Source organism: Camellia sinensis, chromosome 2, assembly GCF_055761805.1.
Source record: "Camellia sinensis isolate YWXY chromosome 2, ASM5576180v1, whole genome shotgun sequence".
NCBI classification, from domain to species: Eukaryota; Viridiplantae; Streptophyta; class Magnoliopsida; order Ericales; family Theaceae; genus Camellia; species Camellia sinensis.
The window spans coordinates 213,645,122-213,670,431 of NC_138962.1; the positions used below are offsets into that span (position 1 = coordinate 213,645,122).

The 25,310-nt window shown below is 32.6% G+C and overlaps 2 protein-coding genes across 4 annotated transcripts; both read right to left on the reverse strand.

Annotated features, from left to right (window-relative positions):
- Nucleotides 1-6,332: 6,332 nt before the first annotated feature.
- On the reverse strand, nt 6,333-11,531 carry SKIP4 (SKP1 interacting partner 4). Its single transcript, XM_028269186.2, has 3 exons — nt 11,335-11,531; nt 8,861-9,362; nt 6,333-7,071 (listed from the first exon to the last, which is right to left on the reverse strand). The coding sequence occupies exons 1-3, from the start codon at nt 11,525-11,527 to the stop codon at nt 6,474-6,476; spliced, it is 1,293 nt and encodes a 430-aa protein (XP_028124987.2). The 5' UTR covers nt 11,528-11,531; the 3' UTR covers nt 6,333-6,473.
- Nucleotides 11,532-16,935: 5,404 nt separating this feature from the next.
- On the reverse strand, nt 16,936-20,659 carry LOC114321944 (large ribosomal subunit protein eL36y). 3 transcript variants are annotated; one of them, XM_028269185.2, is made up of 5 exons: nt 20,521-20,654; nt 20,376-20,420; nt 17,969-18,073; nt 17,514-17,713; nt 16,936-17,292 (listed from the first exon to the last, which is right to left on the reverse strand). In XM_028269185.2, the coding sequence occupies exons 3-5, from the start codon at nt 18,068-18,070 to the stop codon at nt 17,262-17,264; spliced, it is 333 nt and encodes a 110-aa protein (XP_028124986.1). In that variant the 5' UTR covers nt 18,071-18,073; nt 20,376-20,420; nt 20,521-20,654; the 3' UTR covers nt 16,936-17,261. The 3 variants fall into 3 exon arrangements, with proteins under 3 accessions (XP_028124986.1, XP_082773042.1, XP_028124985.1); XM_082916916.1 differs by lacking the exon at nt 20,521-20,654 and adding an exon at nt 20,503-20,520; XM_028269184.2 differs by having other exon boundaries at nt 20,376-20,659.
- Nucleotides 20,660-25,310: the final 4,651 nt, after the last annotated feature.

The window sequence follows — 25,310 nt, forward strand, 5'->3', positions numbered from 1 at the left end:
AAACTGAGTACAAATCATCTTATGAAAATTGCAGAACACAGAGAAAATCTCACTCTTGTCTTTCATGAGATACACCCAAATAATATGAGAAAAATCATCAATAAATGTAACAAACCAGCAATGACCTTTCATAGACACAACACGAGAAGGACCCCAGACATCAGAATGTATTAATGAGAAAGGAACTAAACTTTTATTAAAACTGGGAGCAAAAGAAACTCTATGTTGTTTTCCAAGTTGACAAGACTCACAAAGAAATTCAGACACATTATTGTTTAAAAAAACATATAGAAATAAATGCTTAAGTAAATAAAAAAAAAGGATGCCCAAGACGCCGATGCCACAGCCACATATCATCGGAGGTAGTAGGATCCATGGTGGAAGAATGAGCAAGCTTATCCGGTTGATCCAGGAAGTAGAGACCATTTTTCGCACTACCACTGCCAATCGTTCTCCTCATGACAAGGTCCTGAAAAAGACAATGATCAGGAAAAAATGTCATACTACAATTCAAATCCTTTGTAATGCGACTCAAGGATAGCAGGTTAACAGAAAAATTGGGAACATGGAGAACAGAAGAGAGAGGTAAAGTAGGAGTGACATGAATTAAACATTTCCTAGAAATAGAAGAAACAGTACCATCTGCAATCGTAACTTTATCCTGACCTGAAGAGGGCTTATAGGCAGAGAAGAGGTTAGAGGAGCCAGACATATGATTTGAGGCATCAGAATCAATAATCCAGGGCAAAGACTTATGAGACAGGAAAACACAAGAAGAAGAGACTAAGTTACATGAGCGGGCAAAGGACGAGGAAGATGTACTGAGAGCAGTAAAAGACCAGCAGTTCAACAATTGACGCAGAACATCCTCAAGCTCATGAGTAATCATGCCAGAGAGACCATCAGAAGTCAGGCCAACGGAAGCAAAAGTAGAATCAAGTGTATCAACGGCACTAGACTGATAAGCCCGTGGAGAGGAGCCACGTCCTCTAGATTGGCCTGACCGACCTCCTTTAGAACCAAATCGATCACCTCGACCCCCGGATGGAATCCCATGAAGGTTCCAATATGTCTCACGAGTATGTCGTGGCTTCTTACAGTAATCATAGAATATAAACTCCCTAGCGGCAGACGGAGAAATGGGAGTCACGCTGAGGCCATCTCTAGAAGTAGACAATAATGCTGAGCGGTCAATAGAGATAGGGGACATCATAGCAGGCCGGCGAATCTCCTCATTCTGTACATAGGAAAATGCCTCATAAAGTGAAGGAAGAGTGTCCATACTCAAAACTCGACTCCGAACTGGATCATACTCCACATTGAGACCGGCCAGAAACTTGAAGACCCTTTCTTATGCAATGAACTTTCTGTACCCGATGGAATTAGCAGTGTAAACACGGTTATAGTCCTGCAGGTGATCAAGGCGTTTCCATCCATTGGTGAGGAAGGTGAAGTATTGAAGAACCGTCTGCTCCTCCTTAACAGAGCTCTCAATAAAGTCGTGTAACTCAAATGCCTATGAAAAATTCCTTTTGTGGGAATAGTTGGTAGCCACAGCATCTCAAACATCTTGGGCAGTCTCCATTGACAAGTAGCCCTCACCAATGTCTGGTGTCATCGAATGAATAAGCCAACCCATAATCAAAGAGTTGGTAATCTCCCATTGGTCATAACCCGGGTCAGTTGAGCTGGGTGCCTGTATCCTGCCATCCACATACCCCATCTTCCCTCTACTCTTCAAAAACATAGTCAAACTCTGCGACCACGTGAGATAATTTTGACCATTAAATAGAGAGGTGGTGATTTAAGGCTAGGGTTGGGGTTATCAGTCATAGTAATAGGTATAGGGAAACTCTCACTCCTAGATGTCTGAGAAGTAATGGACACACTGGTGGAATCTGCCATAGATACTGTACTACCGAACCCGCAACAAAACTAGTGTCAATCACAAACCCAGAAGGTGGTGGTGGAAGGGAAAAAACAAACAACCACTATGACAGTAAAGAATTAACAATTCATACTTTTTTTTTTCTTTTTAAGACTTTAAACAAAAATAATGAAACCAAACAGAGATGAAGGTTATATAAAGTGATTGGGTTTATAAAAACACAAACGTGGGTTATATAAGCAGACAAAACTCAAGAGAGAGATAGACAGACAAACGAGGAAGACGACAGGATACTAGGGGTAAGAGCAGGAGTCGAGCAGGGGGAGAGGCGAGGCAGAGTGGCGGAAGGGGCAAGGCAGTCGCCTGAAGTCAACGAAGGCTGAGGAGCCATCAGCTGGGCTATCTAGTGGTCGACGAAGCTAACACAGCCAACGACAAAGAAAAATGGTGATTCAGTGGTCCACGTTTATCACACCAGGTGAATTCCGAACCCTAGATGAGCCGAAACCTCCTCAGGCTTGACATAAATGTGGACGACGAAGCGAACTACGATGATCTGACTGTGATTCGACTGGGTTGGCTCCGGCGGGGTTTGGTGGCTCTGGTGGGTACTGTATGGGTAGAGGAAATTAGGGTTTACGATTAGGCTCTGATACCATGTTATTTTTAGAGAATACAATATTAGGAAATGATTAGGATATTATCCCCTATTTATATTAATGAAGATTAATAATTACAAGGAAGCCCTAAGGCATAAAATAATTACAAAATAATAACCGAAATCATAATATATTATTCTAACAAAACCTACCAATCGAAGCCCAACTACAACTCCATTTCTATATGTTTGTTTAATTTAATAGAGTTCTGAATAATTCATAGTTGCCTCAAACCCCAATTTCATTCACAATTCCTCAAACTACCAAATTCACCACATATGAAGCCCTTCAAGCCATATTATAATATACTTGATAGACATGTGTATCTGCTAAGAACCCAAACATAGATGTCACATAGGCAACAAAGGTTGAGTTCAATGTATTGCATACTTGTTATCTCATGAATATATCATAAGATTAATATATAAGAAAAAAAAAAGCTTTATTTAGTTATCATCTTTCACAGTAGTTTTCTGCATTTAATGTAACAGTAAAAGCAAGACAACTGCTACCAAAATGCCAACAAAACAAGATATAGCATCTTTCAATATGCATTATTGCTTCGGAGTCAAATATTGAATTAATTTATATTCCTGAAAAGGCATAGAAGTAATTTCATTATGTAAATAAAATATTAACAAAGTTCTTAGCATTTGGTGACTAAGATAAAAGTGATACTTTGTGAGAGGTAACTATGCATTATAATTGTGAATGTGTTAGGTGCATCCATACTACGTTAGTTGCAAAACTAGTGGTAGAAAATACCAATATAGTGAACATTGCACGTGTATCAAATGTGCAACATCACTAATTTTTGCATAGTCAAATTTCTATCTAATAATTCACCCTCTTGCTATGTATCACAAAAAGTTTTTGGAAACCATCTCTAGCCCTTTCGACTTGCTTCACTAAACACACACCAGCTTCAACCCCACGCACATCCTCTTCAAAGAACCCTTGAACACTTGTAGGGCTAAATTTATTAAGGTTCCAGCAAAGTCAAGCCAAATGTAGCTCTCCACTTCACCTCAACCTTAGCCTCCCCAACAGCAGTTATAAAGGTCTAATTGTTAGTCTGCATCAATTTCTTTGTATAGTGAAGATCAAAAGAATTGAGTCTAATTCGTTCAAACCATTCATAGGTGCTATCACCATAAAATGTAACCAACACATGACCCTCTTCCTTTGTGTTACAAACTGATGGAATCATATCCAACTCATGTCCATATCCCAAATCTATCAATTTTTCTTTTATCAATGCATCAACCATTTTGGGTGCGGTGCCTTCATTCAATGTAGAATCTAAAATATCAAAAACCAAATTGCTACATGCCTCTTATTTCTCCATTTCCCTTTATCACCCTTGAAGGAATCATTTCTTCCTATTCCATCATGGCCATCAAATGTGCCATCTTAGTGCTTCTAGAAGCAAATCTATAGGTGCCCCCAATTGCCAATTCCCTAGATTTGATTCTAGAATCTATACCTTCGTTTTACTTACCAATTCCATGGGAATTAATATCATCACAGATTCTAAATTTATTACACTACAATTCATTACTTTGACATTTTTTATAGCCGAATAAAGATGTACAATTTTATGTTAAACAATTTCTTACCATGTACTATTTTACATTGAACAATTTCTTACGCTAAAAAATTTTCTAAATTTCTTACACTAAACAATTTCCTTGTTTCAATGCATCAAGCATGGCGCCTTCGTCCAATGTAGAATCCAAAAAATCAAAATCCAAATTGACATCTCCCTCTCTCTCTGCCTTCATCCAATCTTAGAGGTATCTATGCATTATATTTGTGAATGTGTTGAGTGCATTCATGCTATTTTAGTTGCAATACTAGTTGTAGCAAATAGAAATAAAGCGTGCATGACACATGTATCAAATGTGAACGTCACTAATTTTTTCAGAGTCAAATTCCTGTTGTATCTCAAAAAAATTTTGGAAACCGTATCTATCCCTTTCGATCTGCTTCATTGAATATACACCTCCAGGTTCAAGCCCACTCACATCCACTTCAACGAACGTTAGTAGGGTGAAATTTCTTAAGGTTCCAGCAACAAGAAGTCAAGCCCAATGCAGCCCTTCAATCACCTCAAACAATGTAGAATAAAAAAAATTGCCACATGCCTCCTACATCTCCATTTCCCTTGATCACCACTGAAGAAATCACAACTTCGTTTTCTGTCACAGCCATCAAATATGCCATCTTAGTGCTTATAGCAGCAAATCTATTGATGCCCACAATTGCCAACTCCTTAGATTTGATTATAGAATTCATACCTTCCTTTTTTTACCAATTCCTATGGAATTAATATCATCACATATCCTAAATTTTTTACAACAACAATTCATTAATTTGAAATTTTTGATAGCCGAATTACCATATACAATTTTACACTGAACAATTTCCTAAATTTCTTACACTAAACAATTTTCTTTCTTTCAATGCATCAAGCATTTCAAGCACGGGGCCTTCATCCAATGTAGAATCACATTTGCTTGACTTTTGGTATGATATTGTTTTGAAGAAAAAGGATTGTGTTTGCTAAGGTTGACAACTTTTCTATCTATTTGACAAAGAAAAAAGATTGAGAGCTCTAAATTAAGAGCTCTAATAACTCTAATTGGTGCGTGGGTCCCATGTGATATGATGTTTTGGTCTTCTTCTTTTTCTTTTTCTTTTGATTTTCCGCATCATTAGTGCTCTTTTAGAGCTCCCAAATTAGAGGAATGTATCATTTTTGTTTGACAAATCCTTTGATTCAGCCACCGGAGAAAGGGATTTACATACTAACAAGATTAGGGTTTCCCTCGGTGGATCTAGGCATCTTTACTATATTGTATTTACTTGAAAACATTGGTTTAGATGTGTAATCTTGTTGATAGCATTTGAATAGAGCATCCTGTGATTACTTGAAGAATAAGAATTCTGTGATTACTTGAAGAATATTCTGGTTCCTGCTACTCATCGTCTCTGTGAATGTAACTTACAGCTATTCTCTCAGCTGTAAAATGGGCCACTCTTAACTGGTGTAATGTTAATATATCTAAGTTATTATCTCAGCTGTAAAATGGTCCACTCTTAACCGGTGTAATGTTTATATATCTTCAGTCCTTTTTGTCTGTGTCATGAGCTTTTATAATAATTTTGATTGTGTTCTTTGGCTGCCCTTTGTATCAGCTCTGTTCTCTTTTGTTCAATCTCGTCAACAATTCTGAACTTTTCCTTGAGCGAAAGAAAAATTGATGCCTGTTTGGTTGTCTTCTTATTTTCTGTTTTTAATTTTTTTGGTAACTTATGTTCCCTTGACATATTGATGCCTTTTTTTGTTTTTTGACACATTGGAAGCCATAAGCCTGGGAAATCCTTCATATTTTAGTGAGGGGTAAGGTTCTGTTCTGGTCAACTGGATCAGCCCTAGTTGGCTCGAGCGTTTTCCTTTGAAACTTACAAAAGAAATGAATGATTGTAGTAGTAATTTAAGATGGGACTGAGAAAAAGCTCCAGAGTGTTAAAAAATGGACAATTGACTATCAAAATCTAATCGGTTGTATTTTTTTTTTTTTTTTTTTGCATAGATAATTTTCTCGATAAAGTTTACAAGATAAATAAATTGAATCATAAAAATAGATCCCAGAGTGAGCCCTACCAAGGGACACATCACTCCCAGCTATGCCTTGTATGATGATTAATAATTCCAGCAATGAGAAAAAGAACCATTTCATGAAGTCTACAAAATTACTGCTAATTCAAAAGCATGAATATAATAAATGTTCTGGTTTCATTTATGTTGGTTAATTGAAAAGTTCGAAATTCAACGGAGCTCCAAATGAACTCCGAGTATGCACACACAATTACAGTTGCAATACATAGTTTTCTGACGTCTTGAGCTCCCAGAAAGCGATTCAAATTGCCACACATTTACAGCAAATTACATCATCATCAGAAGCTGATTTCGTAACAGAAGAACTCACCATCACACCTCCTGCGTTCCTTGCATTGCCAACATTCAACACCACAGTGCTAAGCCCCTTCCCTATCACAAAAATACTTTTCCCAATAGCAACAAGCCGACAGGGCGGTCTTGTAAGTAGCGGTGACAGTCTTCCCACAGCCGTCCATTCCTTTCTATCCCCTTGCCACATCATCAGCCTGGTTCCAGAACTCTGATCCAAAACATAGAGGGTCCCTTCTACGACAACCGCTGGGCCCCGCCAACCGGATGCCATGTCAGCATCAGCGTGCTGCCATGTTCCTCTTGATGGTTCGTATACAACTGCATAGACGTGAGATGATACAGCAGAAGAACCACATCGGATGTAAATTTTCCCATCCAAGGCGATGGAGTCTTCGATGTCGGGGACAACATTAGCATCTGATTGAGATTTCCAAGTGTTTGTGTGAACGTCGTAAGTGTCCCAAGAACGAGGATCACTTGAGTTTGAACCTAAGCCACCGACTGCGTAAATTTTATCATTCAAAACTTCAGAAGCAAAATAACACCTGCATCATCATTACTATCAGATGAGTTGATGATGAAATCCAATTGCCAAATCAAGATCAAATCGAGAGAGAGAGAAGACAAATGCCTCAATTAGGGATAAAACCCCTGAGGGCTAGAGAGAGAAAATAAGCTCTACTCCAATCACAATGTATATTCGTTATTTCAAAACTACGTATAATGAGTATTACATCACTAATTTATGGACTTCAACTAATAGGGTATTTAACATACACTTAACCTATTTATTCTACTACATCAGTTTTAACTCCAAAGCAATATAGAAATCAATAGTGTGCCAATAATGAAGAGAGGATTCAATTAGTAATTTTGTAGATCTTCAACGAGAATTGGGAAAAGCAATTCACGATCAAGCACTGAAGTGTTGTAAAGTAAACTCCTAGCCCATTCCAAAGTTAAAAGATTTAAAAGATTAGGCAACCTGATACTCAATCTAACACATCCACCCAAGCCTAGACCTTTTTAAACTACCTTAACCCAACCTGTCTTTCTCTTGTCATAGCCCTTTTAAAACCATCTTGGGACTTACTAATCTATAACCCACTGGAAAGCAAACTTTGACTCTTTTAACCCAGGCCCATTACCTTCCTTATTCTTCTGTGTGACCTCTTTATGTCTTTCCAGCACAACCCCCAACTATACTCCACCCGCATTCAAAAATATAAAAAATTTCCTTCCCGAGTGTTCTACTTGTCCATGTGTCCCTGTCCCTTTGAAGCCTTCAGTCCTAGCTGCACACAACCCTTTGCTATGAAAAGCACGTGCTGGCCACTTTCTATCTATGCCTTCAACACCGGTCATGTCAGTTCCACATGCCATCTCCTTCCTCTTTCCCCTATGGCCTGCCTGACATTCTACTCCGAAGACACCTCTGTTACCACAGTCCACTCCACCGCTGAAGCTCTATCTCCGAAATCCACCTCATCCATGACAGGTCTCCTCCATCCTGCACCACCTCCAGCCTCCAACCGCTCCCTCCACCTCCATTGCAAGTTCCCACCACCCCCCTCAGCTGACGAAGACTATTTTCTCTCTCTTCAATCTCAATCCTTTTCTACAACACTATCTAGTAGCCCTCATTTACCAACCATCCTACACTTCTATTTCTTTGCTCTCTACTCGTCTCCCCCATTTCATCCCCCCCCCCCCCCCCAAGAAGTCCTTTTCCCCTCAACCACCAAGGCCAACTATCTCTCTCTCCCTTCTACATCACAGCTCCCCATTGAGAAGGAGGTGGGCCGGGCATCTTCGCTGGAGGATATATATGATGCCATCTTTTTGCTAACTCCCAACCTTATGGAGCACCTCCAAGCAAAATGGGCCAGTATGCATATATGTACAGAATGAGGTTAATGATTCTCCTCCAATGAGAAGAACTATAACTATTGAACCTATTGGTAAACCTCTAGGATAACTCCCATGAATAAAAATGTCATAAAACAATTGACCATTGCAATAGATCATGCAGTAATTGCCTGATGCAATGTCACTACTCATTTATTTAAATCCAAATGAAAAGAGTCAAGCAAAAGTGAAAAATAGTCTCCCTGTTATCACAAACTGAGATAGGAAATAATGAATTTTTACAAATTAAATACATTATCTGATGATTCTAGAATTAGTTGATAGGATTGATTAGAATTCTTTTTTCCAAGGGTTAAAAAGCATATGTCCTTTAAACAAGTGGATTAATCATCTTCAACAAGCACTAAAATTGTCCATATCATCTGATTGGTATCTCAACACAACAGCATAAAGCAATAAGATTACCTTGCAGTCGACAAGGGAGCAGCTTTATTCCAAGCATTCACGGCAGCATCATAGCAGTAGACTTCATCAGTAGCATCTTCAACCCAACCACAGCCACCCAACAGGTAAACTTCCTTCCCCAACACTTCAAATCCCATGCCTTTTCTCTTCAAGCTTGAAGGTGGAAGGTCTTGAATGCGCTTCCAACTCTTTCTTGATGCATTGGGGTCTAGCACATAACAACAAAGCTGCTCAAACTTGTCCCTACATAAAGCATATATCCAAGTCTCATCGAGATTGTGCTTTTGACGGTAAGAATGCCACTCTTTGCTGCACACCAACTCTCTCCATCTCTTTGATACACATTTAAGTAGTGCATGATACTTCCGAGGAACCCTTGCCAAGCAAAAAAGAGCAATGTCATCAGGTAGGCCGCATATAAGAGGCAAATGAGCTAGTTCTATTTGACAAGAATCTTCTGCTCCAATTTCTGTAGTTTCCATATTGCTGCTCATTGAACCCCCTACAAGTTGAAGAAACATATTTAAGTGTTTTCAAAATTGTAAGTTCAATCAAATCCTGACAATTGTTGTGCTTCACATTAAAACAAAAGTTCAGATATAACATTGTTGACGCAAATCATTTAACTTCATCTATTAAGCTTTTACTAAATTCAAATAAAACATACAAATAATAGCCCTAACGTACCAAAATCCCACTAAATCCAAACCATATTAAGACCAAAACCAAAATATACAATACTACACAAATCTTAGTCTGAGAACTTAATCAAGCTTTTGGCAGCCTGCAGTCCATGTCTATAAGCAAATGTAGGTAAGATTTGACAAGATGATCGAATTAGCAAACAGTATTTGGAGTTTTGGATGTCTTGGTGAAATTAAACATTTTTAGCATAGCAATTAAGTGGTTTCTGCAGTATAAACCATAGATATAAACAAAATTAGCAACAAACTTTAGCAATTTCCACATTTTAAGCGCTGATCCGAAAACAAAACAAACAAACAAAATCCTAATTTTAAGCACAAAAACAATCCAAGTGCTACGAGAGAACACATTAAGTCATTTACAAAGACCTCAATCCAAATTTTAATAGAGGAAATAAACTATCTTTAGGCAAAAACTTTGGTTGTTCAAGTTCAAAACACGAGAATCACAGCATTTCAGGTTTTGAAGTTTGAAAATTTCTCTTCCCAAATTCTATCTATTTTTTCTTTTCTTTTCTTATCTTTTTTTCACAGCTGAAGATAATCACAAGTCCACAACTTCTCAGTAACACAAAGCAATAGACAACAATGCAAAAGAAATTCAACAAACCCAACTCACGAAAAGTAGACAACTTTTAAAACCTTACTCTGGTAGATGAAAGAACAGATCAGATAGGAGTCATACCGCAAGATCAATCAAATCCCAAATGATATATATACACTGACCTTGAAATGTTGTTTTTCGAAACACCCAGATAACTATAAGTACAAAATTGCCAAATAACTATAAACATTTACTCGTTTTAAGCACAAAAAATATTTACAAAACACCTTAATCCATTTTATTTTATATTTATACAAAAAGCAAAATTAAATCAAATTAATAGAGGGAAAAAACTATCTTCAGGCATAAAAATGAGTTCTTTCGATTCCAAAACACAAGAATTACAGCATTTTAGGTTTCAGAATTTGAAAATTACTTATTCCTTAATTCAATCTTATTTTTTTATTTTTTTTCACAATTGAAGATAATGACAAGTTCACAACTTCTCATATCCACAAAGCAATAGATAGACAACAATGCAAAAGAAATTCAAGAAACTCAACTCACAAAAAATAGAGAATTTTTAAAACCCTACTCTGGTAAATGAAAAAACAGAAAAAAAAAAAAAGGAGTAATTCAGCAAGATCAATCAAAACCCAAATGATACAAACGTATAATATATATATATATATATAAACTGACTCAGTGTCACTGACCTTAAATGTTGTTTTTTTGAAACACCTAGATAAGTAGAAAACTGCAAAATAACTATAAACAATTTCCTCATTTTAAGCACAAAAAACAATCTGAGTGCTAGTCATTTTTCAAAGACCCCAATCCAATTTTTTCTACAAAAAGTGTAATAGAGGGGGAAAAAAATTCTCTTTAGGCATGAAATTTGAGTAGTTCAATTTCAAAACACGAGAATTACAGCATTTTAGGTTTCGGAATTTGAAAATTACTTTTTCTCAAATTCAATTTTTTATTTCTTTTTTTCTTTTCACAGCTGAAGATAATGACAAGTTCACAACCTCTCAGATCCACAAAGCAATAGATAGACAACAATGCAAAAGAAATTCAAGAAACCCAACTCACGAAAAATAGAGAATTTTTAAAACCCTACTCTGGTAAATAAAAAAAACAGATCAAAAAGGAGTAATTCAGCAAGATCAATCAAAACCCAAATGAGATATAGGTATAAACAACACATATATGAATATACTGACCTTGAAATGCTGTTTTTCGAAACACCCAGATGTCTCCTACAGTGACAGAGGGAAGGGAAAGGGATGAAGGTAATGGATGGAACCAAAACCAATACGCACGTCTGTGATTTTGGGCTGATTTGTTAATTAATATTCTTTCTTGGGTAAGAAATGTAATGTGGGAAAAGGCCTTGCTTGATTGGCAAATTGGCATCAAATTTTTTAGTTTTATTTATTTTTTAAGGTAGATTGGTTATCATTTAAGTTTAGATTATATTCAGTTTGTTTAGTTTTAGTTTTTTAAATTTAATTTTTTTAAAATGAATTTTTTTTTTTTGCATATGTTTTAGTTTTTACTTAATATTTTTAAAATTTTAAGTAATTTTTTTTTACTTTTTTAGATGCACATTACTTAGATATATCTAAATAATAAAATTTTTATCAAAAAATATCTTAAAAAATTAATAAATATACAAAAATATAAAAAATGTACTGAATTTTTATTTTTATTTTTTTGTATTTTTTGGTATTTAGTGTATTTTTTAAATATTTTTTTCACAAATATTATACTTTTTAAGTGTATTTATGTTGGGTGTGTCTAAAAATTAAAAAAAAATTACTTAAAATATTAAAAAAATTCATTGAAAATATTAAAATACGAAAAATAAAAAAGTAGAATTTTTTGAAAACTGAAACCAAACAAGCTGATTGCTTGTTTTTTTTGTTTTCCAAAAGCACTTTTCAAAAAATTTTACTTTCTTATTTTTTCATTTTTTTTTATTTTTACTGAATTTTTTAAAATATTTTAAGCAATTTTTTTTTAATTTTTAAACCCACCTAACATAAATACATATAAAAAGTATTATTTTTATGAAAAAAATCTTTTAAAATTTTATTAAATACCAAAAAAATATATATATATATATATATATATAAACGAGAGTTTAGTATATATTTTTATGTATTTATTAATTTTTTAAAATATTTTTTTATAATTTTTTTACTTTTTAGATACATCTAAATAAGGTGCATCTAAAAAAATTTAAAGAAAAAATGCTTAAAATTTTAAAAATATTCACTAAAAATCAAAAAAACACAAAAAAACAAAAAATTCAATTTTTTAAAAATTTAATCCAAAAAACTCAAGCTAAATACACATATGATTATTAGTTTTCATTTTTTTTTTCAAATAAGATGTATATTGATTTAGTTTAATTTTTGATAATTTGTAATAAATAAATAATCTATTTAATTAAATAAATTATCACATAAATTTTTATTATATAAATATTTAAAATATTCTTAAAACTTTTATTTGAAAGAAAAGATATGAATTTTATAAGTGTTATCAAATAGGTGAGAGAGTCACTGTGATGAAATAATTTCATTAGCATTATGAGACACTTCATTGGCCTCCGCCGAACTAGATTTGGGTTGGTTCAATACTATATAATAAGTGATTTTGTATTTGTCTAAACTTAGTTTGGCCTTAACATTAGACCTTTATTAAAAAAAATTAAAATATCTTATAATTAAATTAAATTACATATTATATTTTTTAAATAAATATACTGTCATCATTATAAATCGAAAGATTTATTAAATAAATTCAATCACACATTACTAAAAATATGAGTTTCGATAGAATCAACAAAAATAAAGTATAAATCTCAATAAAAAAATATATATTTTAATATAATATATTTAATTTATTTATTTAATAACAGCCTGGACCAAATTGGATTGAAAGTTTGAATTCCAAACTTAACCTATTAATATAGCGAGCTAAAAATATTAATCCAACTCAATCTTATAGATTAAAACAATCTTTCCAAACTCTAAAAAAATAAGAGTAAGACCACCGGGCCAACCGGCCGATGCCCATCTCTACTCAGGCCCAACATGATTGGTGGCTTTGTAAATATTGTTGATTAAAGAGTTAGATCTTAATTGGCAAGATATTTTTTAATTAAAAAAAGAAATTACAAAGTTATAAAAAATCAAAAAATTAACAAATTCATTACGAAGGTCCCATCGAGCACTAATTTTTTTTCTTCACAATAATTTATTCAACTAAAAAAAATAATTAATTAAAACTTTTCACCTCATAAAAAAAAATTAAAAGTTAAAAAAAATCAAATTTATACTTTTATTATGTGACTAGACCCAAAAAAATAAATAGTTCAAGAATACACAACTAATCAAGGTTTGATCCAAATCAGTGATTCTATTTGTTTCTTGACACACGCACCTAAATTTCTTTACACGTGAGTGAAAGGTGTAAAATAAATATAAGTGTAAAGGAGTAAAAATTTTTTCACAATGTATGTGACAGTTATACCCTCGTTTCATTCTCTAATTTTTCTGTCTACCTCCCTGTTTGTTTCATTCTGTATGGGGATGGCAATGGATAACCTACCCTGTGGGTATCCATGGAGACCCAACCCAAATACATGGGTTTTCCCCTTTTTTCTTATCCATTGGGTAGGGTAGGTGATATTCTTTGAATATCCACAGGGGATGGGTTGGGGATGGATACCCACTAATTTCCCCATATGTTTTTTTTTTTTTTTTTTTTTTTTAAGATTCACAACCAAAATTAAATATACATTCAATCTTTTTTCTTTTATTTATTTATTTATTTTTTTCAGGTTCACAACCAACTTTTTTTTTTTTTTTTTTTTTTTTTTTAATCCACAACCAAAGCTAAATATACCTCTAATCTTTTTTATTATTATTATTTTTTATTTTTAAGGTTCACAACCATTTTTTTTTTAATTTTTAAGATTCACAACCAAAACTAAATATATATTCAATCTTATTTTATTTTATTTTTTTATTGTTATTTTTTATTTTTTAAGGTTTACAATCATTTTTTTTTTTTTTAAGATTCACAACCAAAACTAAATATACATTCAATCTTATTTTATTTTATTTGGCTCAACAATAAAATCAAATACACTTTAATTAATATTGTCACATTATTCTTGTCAAATTTTATGCATATCTAGAATTTTTTAAATTTTTTTAAAAAAATTAAGGATATTGTCTAGTGCATGTTTCAGTTTGCTTTTTTATGTTATTTTATTTTGTTATGTATTGTAATTTTTAGAATGGTTTGCTTGTTCTAAAATTTCAATTAACGAGTATGAATCTATTTGTTTTATATTATCACACAATTTATACAACATATATATATATATATATGAATGTATTTGAAAATAGGAAAATTGTAGAGAATCGAAACAAGCATGAGTCGTGATTGGTTAGAAAGGATGGGTACAAAGATTTATGTGCTGGAAAAACAAAAAGGGGATACAAAATTTTACTAAATAATTTTTTTTTAAATAAAAAATTTTTTCTTAGTTATGAACAGATTTAACTGAAATCAGCTTGTTTCCCAATGTTATGCTTCATTTATTTAGATAGAAAATATTTTTTAATGAAAAATATTTTTATAAAAAAAATTAAAAATACATTTTTTTATATTTGGTGGTGGTGGTGATGAAACGAAGGTGAAAGTAGAGATTGTGACATAGTGGTGGGGTGATGGCGGTAGTGATGGTAGTGGCTATGGTGATGGTAGTAGCTGTGATGAAGGTGAGAATAGTGGTGATGGTGTTGCGAAATTAGTAAAAATTTAATTGAAAAAATATTTTTTGTTTTTTAAAAGTAACAAACAACAAAATTCGTGGGAGACTAAAGGAAGAAGATGGAGGATGGATTGGGTGTGGTAAGGCATAGATATCTTAAAATGAGTGGTTCAGATTTGTTAAAAGGTATAATTAGATTTTGGATAAATTAAAATGAATGGTTCAAATTTGCTAAGAGAAAGACGGTTGAATGTCTAACAGGTTCTTTCACATTTTATTTCTTCAAACAGGCTCTTATAACATTGTAAATAGGTTCTTATAACATGTAGGGGAAAAGAGTGAGAGAGAGAGAGAGATGGTTGTAATTTTTTTTTTAATCTTCCACGTTTTTCCACATTTTTTTTAATTACTAAAACTTATTTGATTGTCTCAAAATTATATATTTGATTATTATAAAACAAACTTTTTAATTAATTAATTAATGTGTATTTGATTTTGTTGTTGAACCAAATAAAATAAATAAGATTGAATGTATATTTAGCTTTTGTTGTGAACCTAAAAAAAAATAAAAAAATAAGTTGTTAACATTAAATATATTAAAAAAGAAATAAAAAAGATTGAAGGTATATTTAGCTAAAACCTTAAAAAAAGAAAAAAAGAAAAAGAAAAAGAAAAAAGAAGTTGTTAACATTAAATATATTAAAAAAGAAAGAAAAAAGATTGAAGGTATATTTAGCTTTTGTTGTGAATCTTACCAAAAAAAAAAAATTTGTTAACATTAAATATATTTAAAAAGAAAGAAAAAAGATTGAAGGTACATTTAATTTTTGTTGTGAACCTTAAAAAAAAAAAAAAAAAAAAAAAGGTTGTTAAATATATTTAAAAAGAAAGAAAAAAGATTGAAGGTATATTTAGTTTTTGTTGTGAACCTTAAAATAAAAAAAAAACAAAAAAGGTTGTTAAATATATTTAAAAAGAAAGAAAAAAAATTGAAGGTACATTTAGCTTTTGTTGTGAACCTTAAAAAAAAAAAAAAAAAAAAAAAAAAAAAAAAAAAAAAGTTGTTAACATTAAATATAAAAAATAAAAATAAAATAAAAATGGAGATTAAAGTGGGTTGGGGAAAATCCAAACCCATTAGAAAATGGGGAGGGTGGTACCCATGGGGAATGGGGAATGGGAAAAATTTATTATAGGGGAATGGGGATGGAGAATTAATATCCACCCCATTAATCCCCATTGCCATCCCTAATTCTGTAATTTGTCTACCACTTGTCATCTTCCTAAATGGTCGCCTCACACCATAGATGTTGATCTTCCCAAAGAAAAATGATTGAGAGCTCTAATAAAATAACTCTAATGAAAATAGACCCCACTACAATGTAATGTTTTGATCTTAGTTTTATTATTTTATTTTTGTTATTCTCTATTATATCGTTAGAGTTCAATTAAAGTTCTAAAATTAGAGAGATGTACCATTGCTCAATTGGCACGAGGCATTTAACATTATTATAGCGTCAAAGCAAGCTTACAACAACAATTTAAACAAAGAACAGTAGAACACACAAAGCCCACTTCCAACTATTTAAACAAAGTCAGTCTATTTCTCCACCAACAACAAAAAAAAAAAAAACCAAAACAAAACATAAAGTCTACAGCAACTGAGCTGCTCAGATTCATGGGTAGATCTGTATATCATGGTGATTTCGTATCAGGATTCATCACCATGAAGCAAAAAGACCATTATGAGCACAAGACCATAGAGATGACTTGCCATTAAATCACAAAAATATCTATTACGTCACGCCACAGTTCAAAAAGATAAAATTGGCAGCTTAGTATAAATGCTGATTAAGAAAGATTTAAGGAAATTCTTTGCTCCACAAGCCCACTTCAATTGAGACTGCTTTTGTTATTCTACATGTCTACCAGTTTAACTACTAACATAACCATGACCCATTGCAAGTATCAGTGTTGAGTGAATAATATGTAATTGAACTGAAAATTTAGCTCAAATAAAACAGGAATATATGTGAAATAATAATATTCCAAGATAAAAATGCTGAAGATCAGAGATTAAAGGGAAAAATCAGCCCTTGTCGTACAGTCAGTCAGCTCAAATCACAAATTTTGAAGCTCTGGTATAACAGGACACATGAAGTAAACACTAATTGCTTATATGTTTTGCCAATAAATAAAATTCTAAAAGGAATTTCACTTGCAACTCACTTCTCCAACTCCAGAGCTTCAAAATTCAATCTTAGTTTACCAAACACACAATCAAAGTAAACACTAATTGTTAATCTGTTTTGCCAATTAATAAAACTCTAAAAGAAGAGATTCACTTCCAACAATTCACTTCTTCTTCTCCCCACCTCCAGCAGACCTGAAAAAGGAGACCCAAAAACAGATTGTTACGAGGCAGTAGCATAGAAGGAAAGAAAAACAGATCACACGACCGAAGTCACAATATAAACACAAAATCACCATATTCAGGATTATGGGTAAACTTTGAGTTGACATTGTGATTCACCAATCATTCCCATCGTAGACATTTCAGCATCGATATTGTTAATAAAATAGTACAAATCATGCCGAATCAATTACCTCATTTTGCGAAGAACATTGGACATCTCCTCACGCTTCTTCTTGGCCCTCTTGTGAGTGCCCAACTTTCTCTTCGCCACTTTCAAGGCACGCTTGTCTTTCCCAACCTTCAGAAGTTCAGTGATCCTCTTCTCGTAGGGAGCAAAACCAGCAACTTCCCTGATGAGAGTTCTCACAAAATGGACTCTTTTACTTGTTTTCTAAATTAAAAAAAGAAAAAAAAAATTGAAAAAACAATTGGAATTTATTAGTACTTCACAAGATATTTGGATGGTGTACTTCATATAGTTGGTAAGTTAATTCAATGCATGTGGTGGCAACGTGTTAATTGAGCAACTAAAAATGGAATTTTATGTAACAAATAAAAGACAAGAAAATACACAGAAATGGGAAATTATTATGTTGAAATGAAGTGCAAAGAAAATTAGAACACACATGATAGATAATTGACTTACCCCCTTTCTATCAGAAGGTCGGGGAGCCAAATCCTTCTTGGTTACAACATGTCCTTTGTTGAGACCCACAAAGAGGCCAGTGTTAGGTTGTTTTGGAGCCATCACCTGAAACCACCAATACCAAATCCAACATATATCAAATTATTAAAAGTATTTTTTACTAAAAATGAAATTTGATGTAACTGAAGAATGTTCATGCTGAATAACGGCATCATCACAAGATTTTTTTTATTAAAAAAAAACACAAGTAACATTAACATATTGAATACAAAAAGATGCACAAAGTAAGATAACATAATAGGCTTTTAGGCTTTCTAATTTTTGTATTTGAAATGAGTTGTAATGACAACATTTATCAGGAGAATTAACATTATTCGAAGAGTAACAATTGGAAAGATCAAATTACTGCAGTCATCAGAGAACATGCTTTCAAATATCTTACCAGTCTTTAAAGCTATGAAACATGGACACTCCAAAATCGGTGCCATGGCAGTGTCCGATATGAGGACATGCTGGGGACATGTACGGGACACGCCAGATGACGTATCCCTTTAATTTAATGATTTTTTTTGTAGGGGGCACGGCAGGAACATGCGTGTCCATATTGGGACACGGCATGAGACACGGCGGAGACACATGTGTCCATATCCAGACAAGGCATGGGAGATGGCAGGGCTCATTTTTTTTAATTTTTTCCCCCCCCCCTTCTTTTGCCTCTCTTATTTAGTACCTTTGAGAAGAATATTGTTGGATGTTGAATTTTTTCCCTTCTCATCTTGGTTCTTATTATCGTTTATTATGACTTTTTGGTGAATGGATGATCTATTAATTTGTTTAAATGTAGTAATTATATTTATTGAATTAACGCTACTATGTTAATGTTTATTAATTTTGATTTAGGATGAATGTAATATGAATTTACATAACACATAAAAATATATATAAAAAAAAATTCGCCGTGTCCCCTGCCATGTCCATGTTCCCATTTTTTAGAAATTGCCGTGTCCCGCGTCGGTGTTCGTGTCCGTGCTTCATAGCCCTAAAGGTTTGACGATATAAAAAACTGACCAAATTCACTTGCATGCTAGAGGGAAAAATGATATAGAAAAGGGAAACAAAAGCCAACATAAATATTAATGTAATACTACCATTAAACAAAAAGATAAAGAGCTAAAAAGGCATAGATCATCCCCATATACTAAGTATTAAACTAAAAGGCTACCTTGTTCATCACATTTAAAGCATGCCATCACTTTTCAATATTTGACACTTGAAACACCAGAGATTCAATTATTCACACCCATGAATGCAGATATCCGGGAAATTAAAAGTCACAACGATACCTTTTAGGAACAAAACAAGGAAAACAAAGAAAGGAAAAAATAAAACCAAGATCAACAATACTAAACAGCATTGCTTCACAACTATCAACTCCCCAAGTATCATTAAAGCAATGGCTTTGGATATAAAGCTATGGCATTACTGCTTCACTAAACTACAATTTTATCCTATTGAGAAAATCCAAGATGAACAAACAATATACCAACAAAAATTGATCACCAATTCTGGGTTTCTATGTTTTCACTTCAGGTGTTCTTAAAACAAAACAATGAAAAGTTTATAACACCCATAAAACCGTTTTTGAAATTTTATTTTCTAATAAAAATGGTGTTTCCTAAAAAGTGAGTTGTTTCCAAAAAAAATTCCAAAAATAGTTTTCGGAATCAGCTTGCCTTTCCATCTTCAAGAAATGAAAAACTTATTTGCAAACTGTTTTCCAGAAGAATTTTCTAAAAACAACCCATTGTCTACAAAACACCAAAAAGTTGTTTATACATTTTCAAAAACTGTTTTTCCAGAAAATTGAAAACGAAATAAAAAACTAACGCTCCGCTTGTTTAAACAAAAAAACTTTTTTGAAGTTTGGTACAATGAAAAACATTTTCAAGCTTTTAAAAGGCAGAATGCATTTTACGAATTAAGTCTACCAATGTCACCACACCACCACTGCTACTATCACCTACCCCACCACCGCCCCTGTCATCGCCACCTTTGTCCCACCAGCAGCAGGAAACATAGAAAAATGTTTTCTCTGGAAAACATATGTTAGAAAATGTTTTCCACCAACGTAAGCGTGCTTTCAAACTATCATTGAAAATGGAGAAAACAAAATCACCAAGTCAACCAACCAATTTTTTTTTTTAAAAAAAAATCACATTCCAACCCCAATAATGAATATTAACCTTAAGATTCAACGATTTTTATTATTACATTAATTCATCCAGGAATTAACAGGAACCAAACAAAGAATATCTCTAAGAAAGTAAGAATATAAACACCAGCCTGAGATATAATGAAATGAGTAAAATGACGATTAAGATCTAACGAAGTGTAGTTTTTCAATTACCAATCAGCTCCGACGACGAATTTCCGGGAAAATCCTCAGAATAATCTGCCAAAAATTAGAAATTCAAGTCAACTATTGTGAATTGAGAATGAGGAAACTAGGGTTTTAAGCAGAAAAATCAATTTAGGGCTTCAATGTGCGAGACCCTGTGAGAAACAGAGAGAGAGAGAGAGAGGCCGTAAGATGAAACTAGGGTTTGTGTTTTGAGAGTTATAGGTGCTGTGGACACACGTAAGACGGTAATCGGGTGTGGGCCGGCCCAATGGCCAAGCCCATCCCAGTTTTTATTGGGAACTTACCGGTAAGTCTTATATACAAAATTTAATTGGTAAAACACCAATAAATCTCAAAATATAATATTATAAATTATTTAATCTTTCTTTGTTTTTTTTTTTTTTATGAACTCAAAGGTCTTAATAAAGTAAAAATTACATAAAAGCGTAGTTACTTACATGTTTGAATTTAATTTTTTAAAATTACATATTTAGGCAATTTGCAATATCAGAGTTTTGAATTTTTCCTCATTTTAGAACAAACAAAAACCTAACACTCTAATGTACGCTCCAATAACTTAACACTTTAATTTAACACACTAAAAAACTCATTGGTGTACTTTTTTCAAACGTAACGCTCCAATGTAACATTAAAAAAATAATAATAATAATTCCTTAGTATATTTTTCTCAAATGTAACACTTCAATCAGTGTAATCTCAAACGTAATGCTTCAATGTAACATACAAAAATATTAAAAAAACTTATACGTGTACTTTATCCAAACATAACACTCACAGTTTGAAATTATATATTTACCCAAAACTTACTAAAGAATATTTATATTCTTTTTGGAATGGTTTGAAAAATCTCACATTCTTTATTTTTTAATGTTATATTAGAGTGTTACGTTTAGAAAAAATACACTAAGAATTTATTTATTTTTGTTACATTAGAGCATTACGTTTGGGAAAAGTACACCAAATAATTTTTTTTTTGTGTGTTACATTAAAGTGTTACACTAAGGAATTTTTTTGAAGTGTTATATTGAAGTGTTACATTTGAAAAAAAAGTATATTAAGGAATTTTTTTGTGTGTTATATTATAATGTTATATTAAAAAGTTTTTTGTGTGTTATACTAAAGAGTTCTTTTAGAGTATTATATTAGAATATTACATTTAGGAAAAGTACATGAAGAATGTCTTTATTTATTTTTTATTTTTTTTGTTACACTAAGGAGTTTTTTTGGAATGTTATATTAGAGTGTTACGTTTAGGAAAAATACACTAAAGAATTTTTGTGCGTGTTACATTAGAGTGTTACACTAAAGAATTTTTTTGGAGTGTTATATTAGAATGTTTTCGTTTTTTTGGAGTGGTATTGATGATGTAGATGCTTATGATGTTTAATGGAAGCCTTCAGAAATGTGTTCTGTTTGAGTAGGGGTTTGTTGTATTGGTGGTGAAAGATTTTGTCGACTTTTTGTGTGGGATTTGATTGCGATTGTCTACGTAGATGTTAGGACGCATGACTTCCATGTTAGTAAAAATTAACCAATCTCAATGGAAGCAATGAATCCATTACATCAGTGTGTGCAATTGTAGGTATATTGGAGTTTTTATGGAATGTTGATGACTTGCATGTTATTTATTGGCGATGATTTGTTGAAGGTGTACATGTTACTGAAAATTCATGGTAATGAAGGTGCATTTGTCAGAATCATATATGTTGTGGGTCTTATGTATGTGGTAGTGTTAAAATCAAACAAAAAAATAAAAAAAATAACAACCAACAATAACACTACGATTTCACATTAACTCATCCGCTTCAAATGGCTAAATATCACTAACCCCACAAGTCACTCCACTCAATCCTCTACAAAATTTCAAAAATTAACACCATACCATAACCAACCCACCCAAACATTAGGAAAAAATCACAACCATAATCATACTCAAGGGTAAACAAGTAAACCCCAGAATATACCATAAATAAAATGACTAATTGGTTTGAAATAAAGCTTTCAGGACTAAATGGAGCAACATTTTCCCAAATGGGATTTTTGGGTAATTTTTCCAAATTTAAAACCCATCTAATTTCAAAATAAAATATTTGTACCAATTATATAAAATTCAAAACCAATCTAATTCCAAAATAAAATATTTGGACCAATTAGTCTTACATATTTTTAATTGTTATCAAAATAAATCTTTTTTTTTTAATAAAATTCAAAAACACTGCTACATGTCATCATCGTTGGATTTCCATTAGACGGTCGCTGGAGTCTTGTCGAATGTTCAATATCACCGAAAAATTGTCAGAAGTTCGCTAGAGTATCGCTGGAGTGTTTTGAACGTCATCGGAAGAAGTCGAAATGTCTAGAACGTTCCCTGGATGTCAAGAATATCGTCAGAAACTCATTGAAATGTCCATAATATTACCAAAAAAAAAAAAGAGATTAGAGTTAAAAAAACATAGCAAAATATGCTAAATATTGATAAACTGAAAGAAAAAAAAAATAACGACGAAAAAATAACAATGGGAAAGAATATATATATTAATTTTCAATTTTTGTAGGGTTTAAGCAAATAATTTTCAATATTGATTAAACTAAAAAGCAAGTTTTGAAACTGTAAAATATTACAATTTCAAAACATGATTCTATTAAGTATTTATCCTTATTAATCAAACTAAAAAAAATGTTATGAAACTGTAAAGTTTTGCTGTTTTAAAGTATGATTCATTTTAACATCAAAAAAATTGAAACTGTAAAATTTTACAGTTTTTTATCACCTGTAACTAAAACTCGAAGACAATTTGTTAAAAACTTGAAAATTTTCTCCATTAAAATAGGAAAATAGAAGTGTATAGTATAGAAAAAGTAAAAACAATGATAGATCGAAGAAAAGAGACAGATATAGAAAGAGGCTTGTACTTCGTTAACTATTTTTGGTTTAGATCTAATTAGATCTGATGTAGATCTACTTATCTGATCTAAGTAGATCTACATCAGATTTGAGCAAATCTACTCATCTTCTTCGTCATTGGTGAGCGTAAAGTAAGTAGTCAGTACTTGGTGGCTGCCGGTCAACCCAAATCAATGGTGGTCGCCGGTGACTGTACATCAAAAAGAGAAAAAAAGAAAAAGAAGGAAGGCGTAGTTGTGGTCGTCACTGGATATCAGAGAAATAGAGATAAAGTGAAGAAGCAATGTGAGAGAAAGAGGAGAAGAAAAATGCGCAGGACTTTTGGGATTAAATAGAACACAAACTCTTTAAAAATGAAAGCGTGGTCGTGGTCGCCGGAAGGCATAGTCATGGTCGCTGATCACGATACATCATAAAGAGAAATAAAAGGATGAAGGCGTGGTCGTGGTCGTGGTCGTGGTCGTCACGAGATATCAGATAAAGAGAGATAAAGTGAAGAAGCAATGTGAGAAAGAGGATAAGAAAAATACGCAAGACTTTTTGGTCTATTCAAAAGTTTTTGGGATTTTTGAGATTAAATAGGACGCAAACTTTTTAAAAAGGAACTTATGGGTAATTTGCCCCTTTTTATTTGTTTTTTCAGTATTATTTGAGATAGATATTAATTTTTTTTTTGAAGCTCTAATCATTTTTTAAAATAAGGATGTTGGGATTGAACACATGCTCTCTAGAGTTTTCTACGTGAATTTATAAGATTTTGGAAAGTTTTAGAGCAATCTAGAAGATTCTGAAACATTTTAGAAAAATCCAAAATATTGGAAAAGCTTTGAAAAATCTATAAGGTTTTGGAAGGTTTTAGAATATTCTAGAAAAGGATGGCCCTTAGATTAAGTTAATCCTAGCCACCTATTAATGGAGTAGAATACTATATAAAGGGAAGAACCCTAATTATAAATAATAGAAAAAATGAAATAGGAGGTATGGAAATGAGATAGGAGTCTTAGCTTATAAGGTGGAATGTGGTTCCACATAGGAACCAGCTAATTAAGTACAATATTGTTCATTGTTGGTAAAAATACCAGAAAAATTATATTTTAATGATAAATAATGCAAAGAAAAAGAGATACAAATATATTAGGCTGAGGCACGAATATCTCGTTTTCTTTAAAGATGTCAAGCCTATTGCGGTAGGAAGAATCCAAACACCGATGCAGCAGTCACAAAACTGTTACTTGTCCCCTCCAGGATACAACAGCCTGACCACTTGTCGTATGGTTCAAGCCAACTCTGCACAAGATGGTGAATCCAAAGCTCCACTAAGAAAAACACCATTCTTTGCTAATAATCTCTCTTATATAGAAAATAGTTGGTGTATTGGTTATAGAAAAGAGTAGAAGAGAAGAACTATTTATAGGCCACTAAGACATTACAAAATACATCAAAAAACAATAATGACTATGAACCTAGAGAAAGGGAGAGTGTATCCAAATATGAATTCACCACCAAGTTCATGAATTCTAATTAAACTCCATTCATGAACAAAGACAAAAGGACACCAAAACAATGAATCTCCATTCATGAACAAGACAAAAGGAAGATCCATGAACAAAAAAAATATAAATAAATAAATAAAAGATATTAAAAGGGTCCAACATTCACTTTGGGCATATTTTCACAAATTTGTTCTATCTTTAAGAAAATATTTTGTGCTATTAAAAAAAATTTAGTCAGCTTATAAGGTGGAATGCAATACTCCCACAAAGCGATGTGGGACGCACTTACAGGCAAAATGGAAGTTTCTTCAGATTATGTTATAGGGGATAAGCATATTATTTGTATATAAATACAGATCCAAAAATATGGCATTTGATAGTGAAAAACTAGCAAATTTTGATATGAAATGGTTGGAACTATGAGGAAGTACTGTGAGAATTAAAATGATTTTTAATTCAGAAAGAAGAATACCTCCTGTCATGATGTTCAAGCCTTTGAAGAAGCCCACTCACAAAACACTT

What these genes read in the sequence shown, in the direction of transcription:
- SKIP4 (XM_028269186.2), bottom strand. Translation starts at nt 11,527, where the DNA reads ATGCCAATTTGCCAATCAAGCAAGGCCTTTTCCCACATTACATTTCTT. An exon ending in TCGAAAAACAGCATTTCAAG is followed by an intron (nt 9,363 to 11,334) that starts GTCAGTATATTC and finishes TTCAACTTGTAG; the next exon opens with GGGGTTCAATGAGCAGCAAT. An exon ending in GCTCCCTTGTCGACTGCAAG is followed by an intron (nt 7,072 to 8,860) that starts GTAATCTTATTG and finishes ATGATGATGCAG; the next exon opens with GTGTTATTTTGCTTCTGAAG.
- LOC114321944 (XM_028269184.2), bottom strand. Translation starts at nt 18,070, where the DNA reads ATGGCTCCAAAACAACCTAACACTGGCCTCTTTGTGGGTCTCAACAAA. An exon ending in GACCTTCTGATAGAAAGGGG is followed by an intron (nt 17,714 to 17,968) that starts GTAAGTCAATTA and finishes TTTTTAATTTAG; the next exon opens with AAAACAAGTAAAAGAGTCCA. An exon ending in AATGTTCTTCGCAAAATGAG is followed by an intron (nt 17,293 to 17,513) that starts GTAATTGATTCG and finishes CTCCTTTTTCAG; the next exon opens with GTCTGCTGGAGGTGGGGAGA.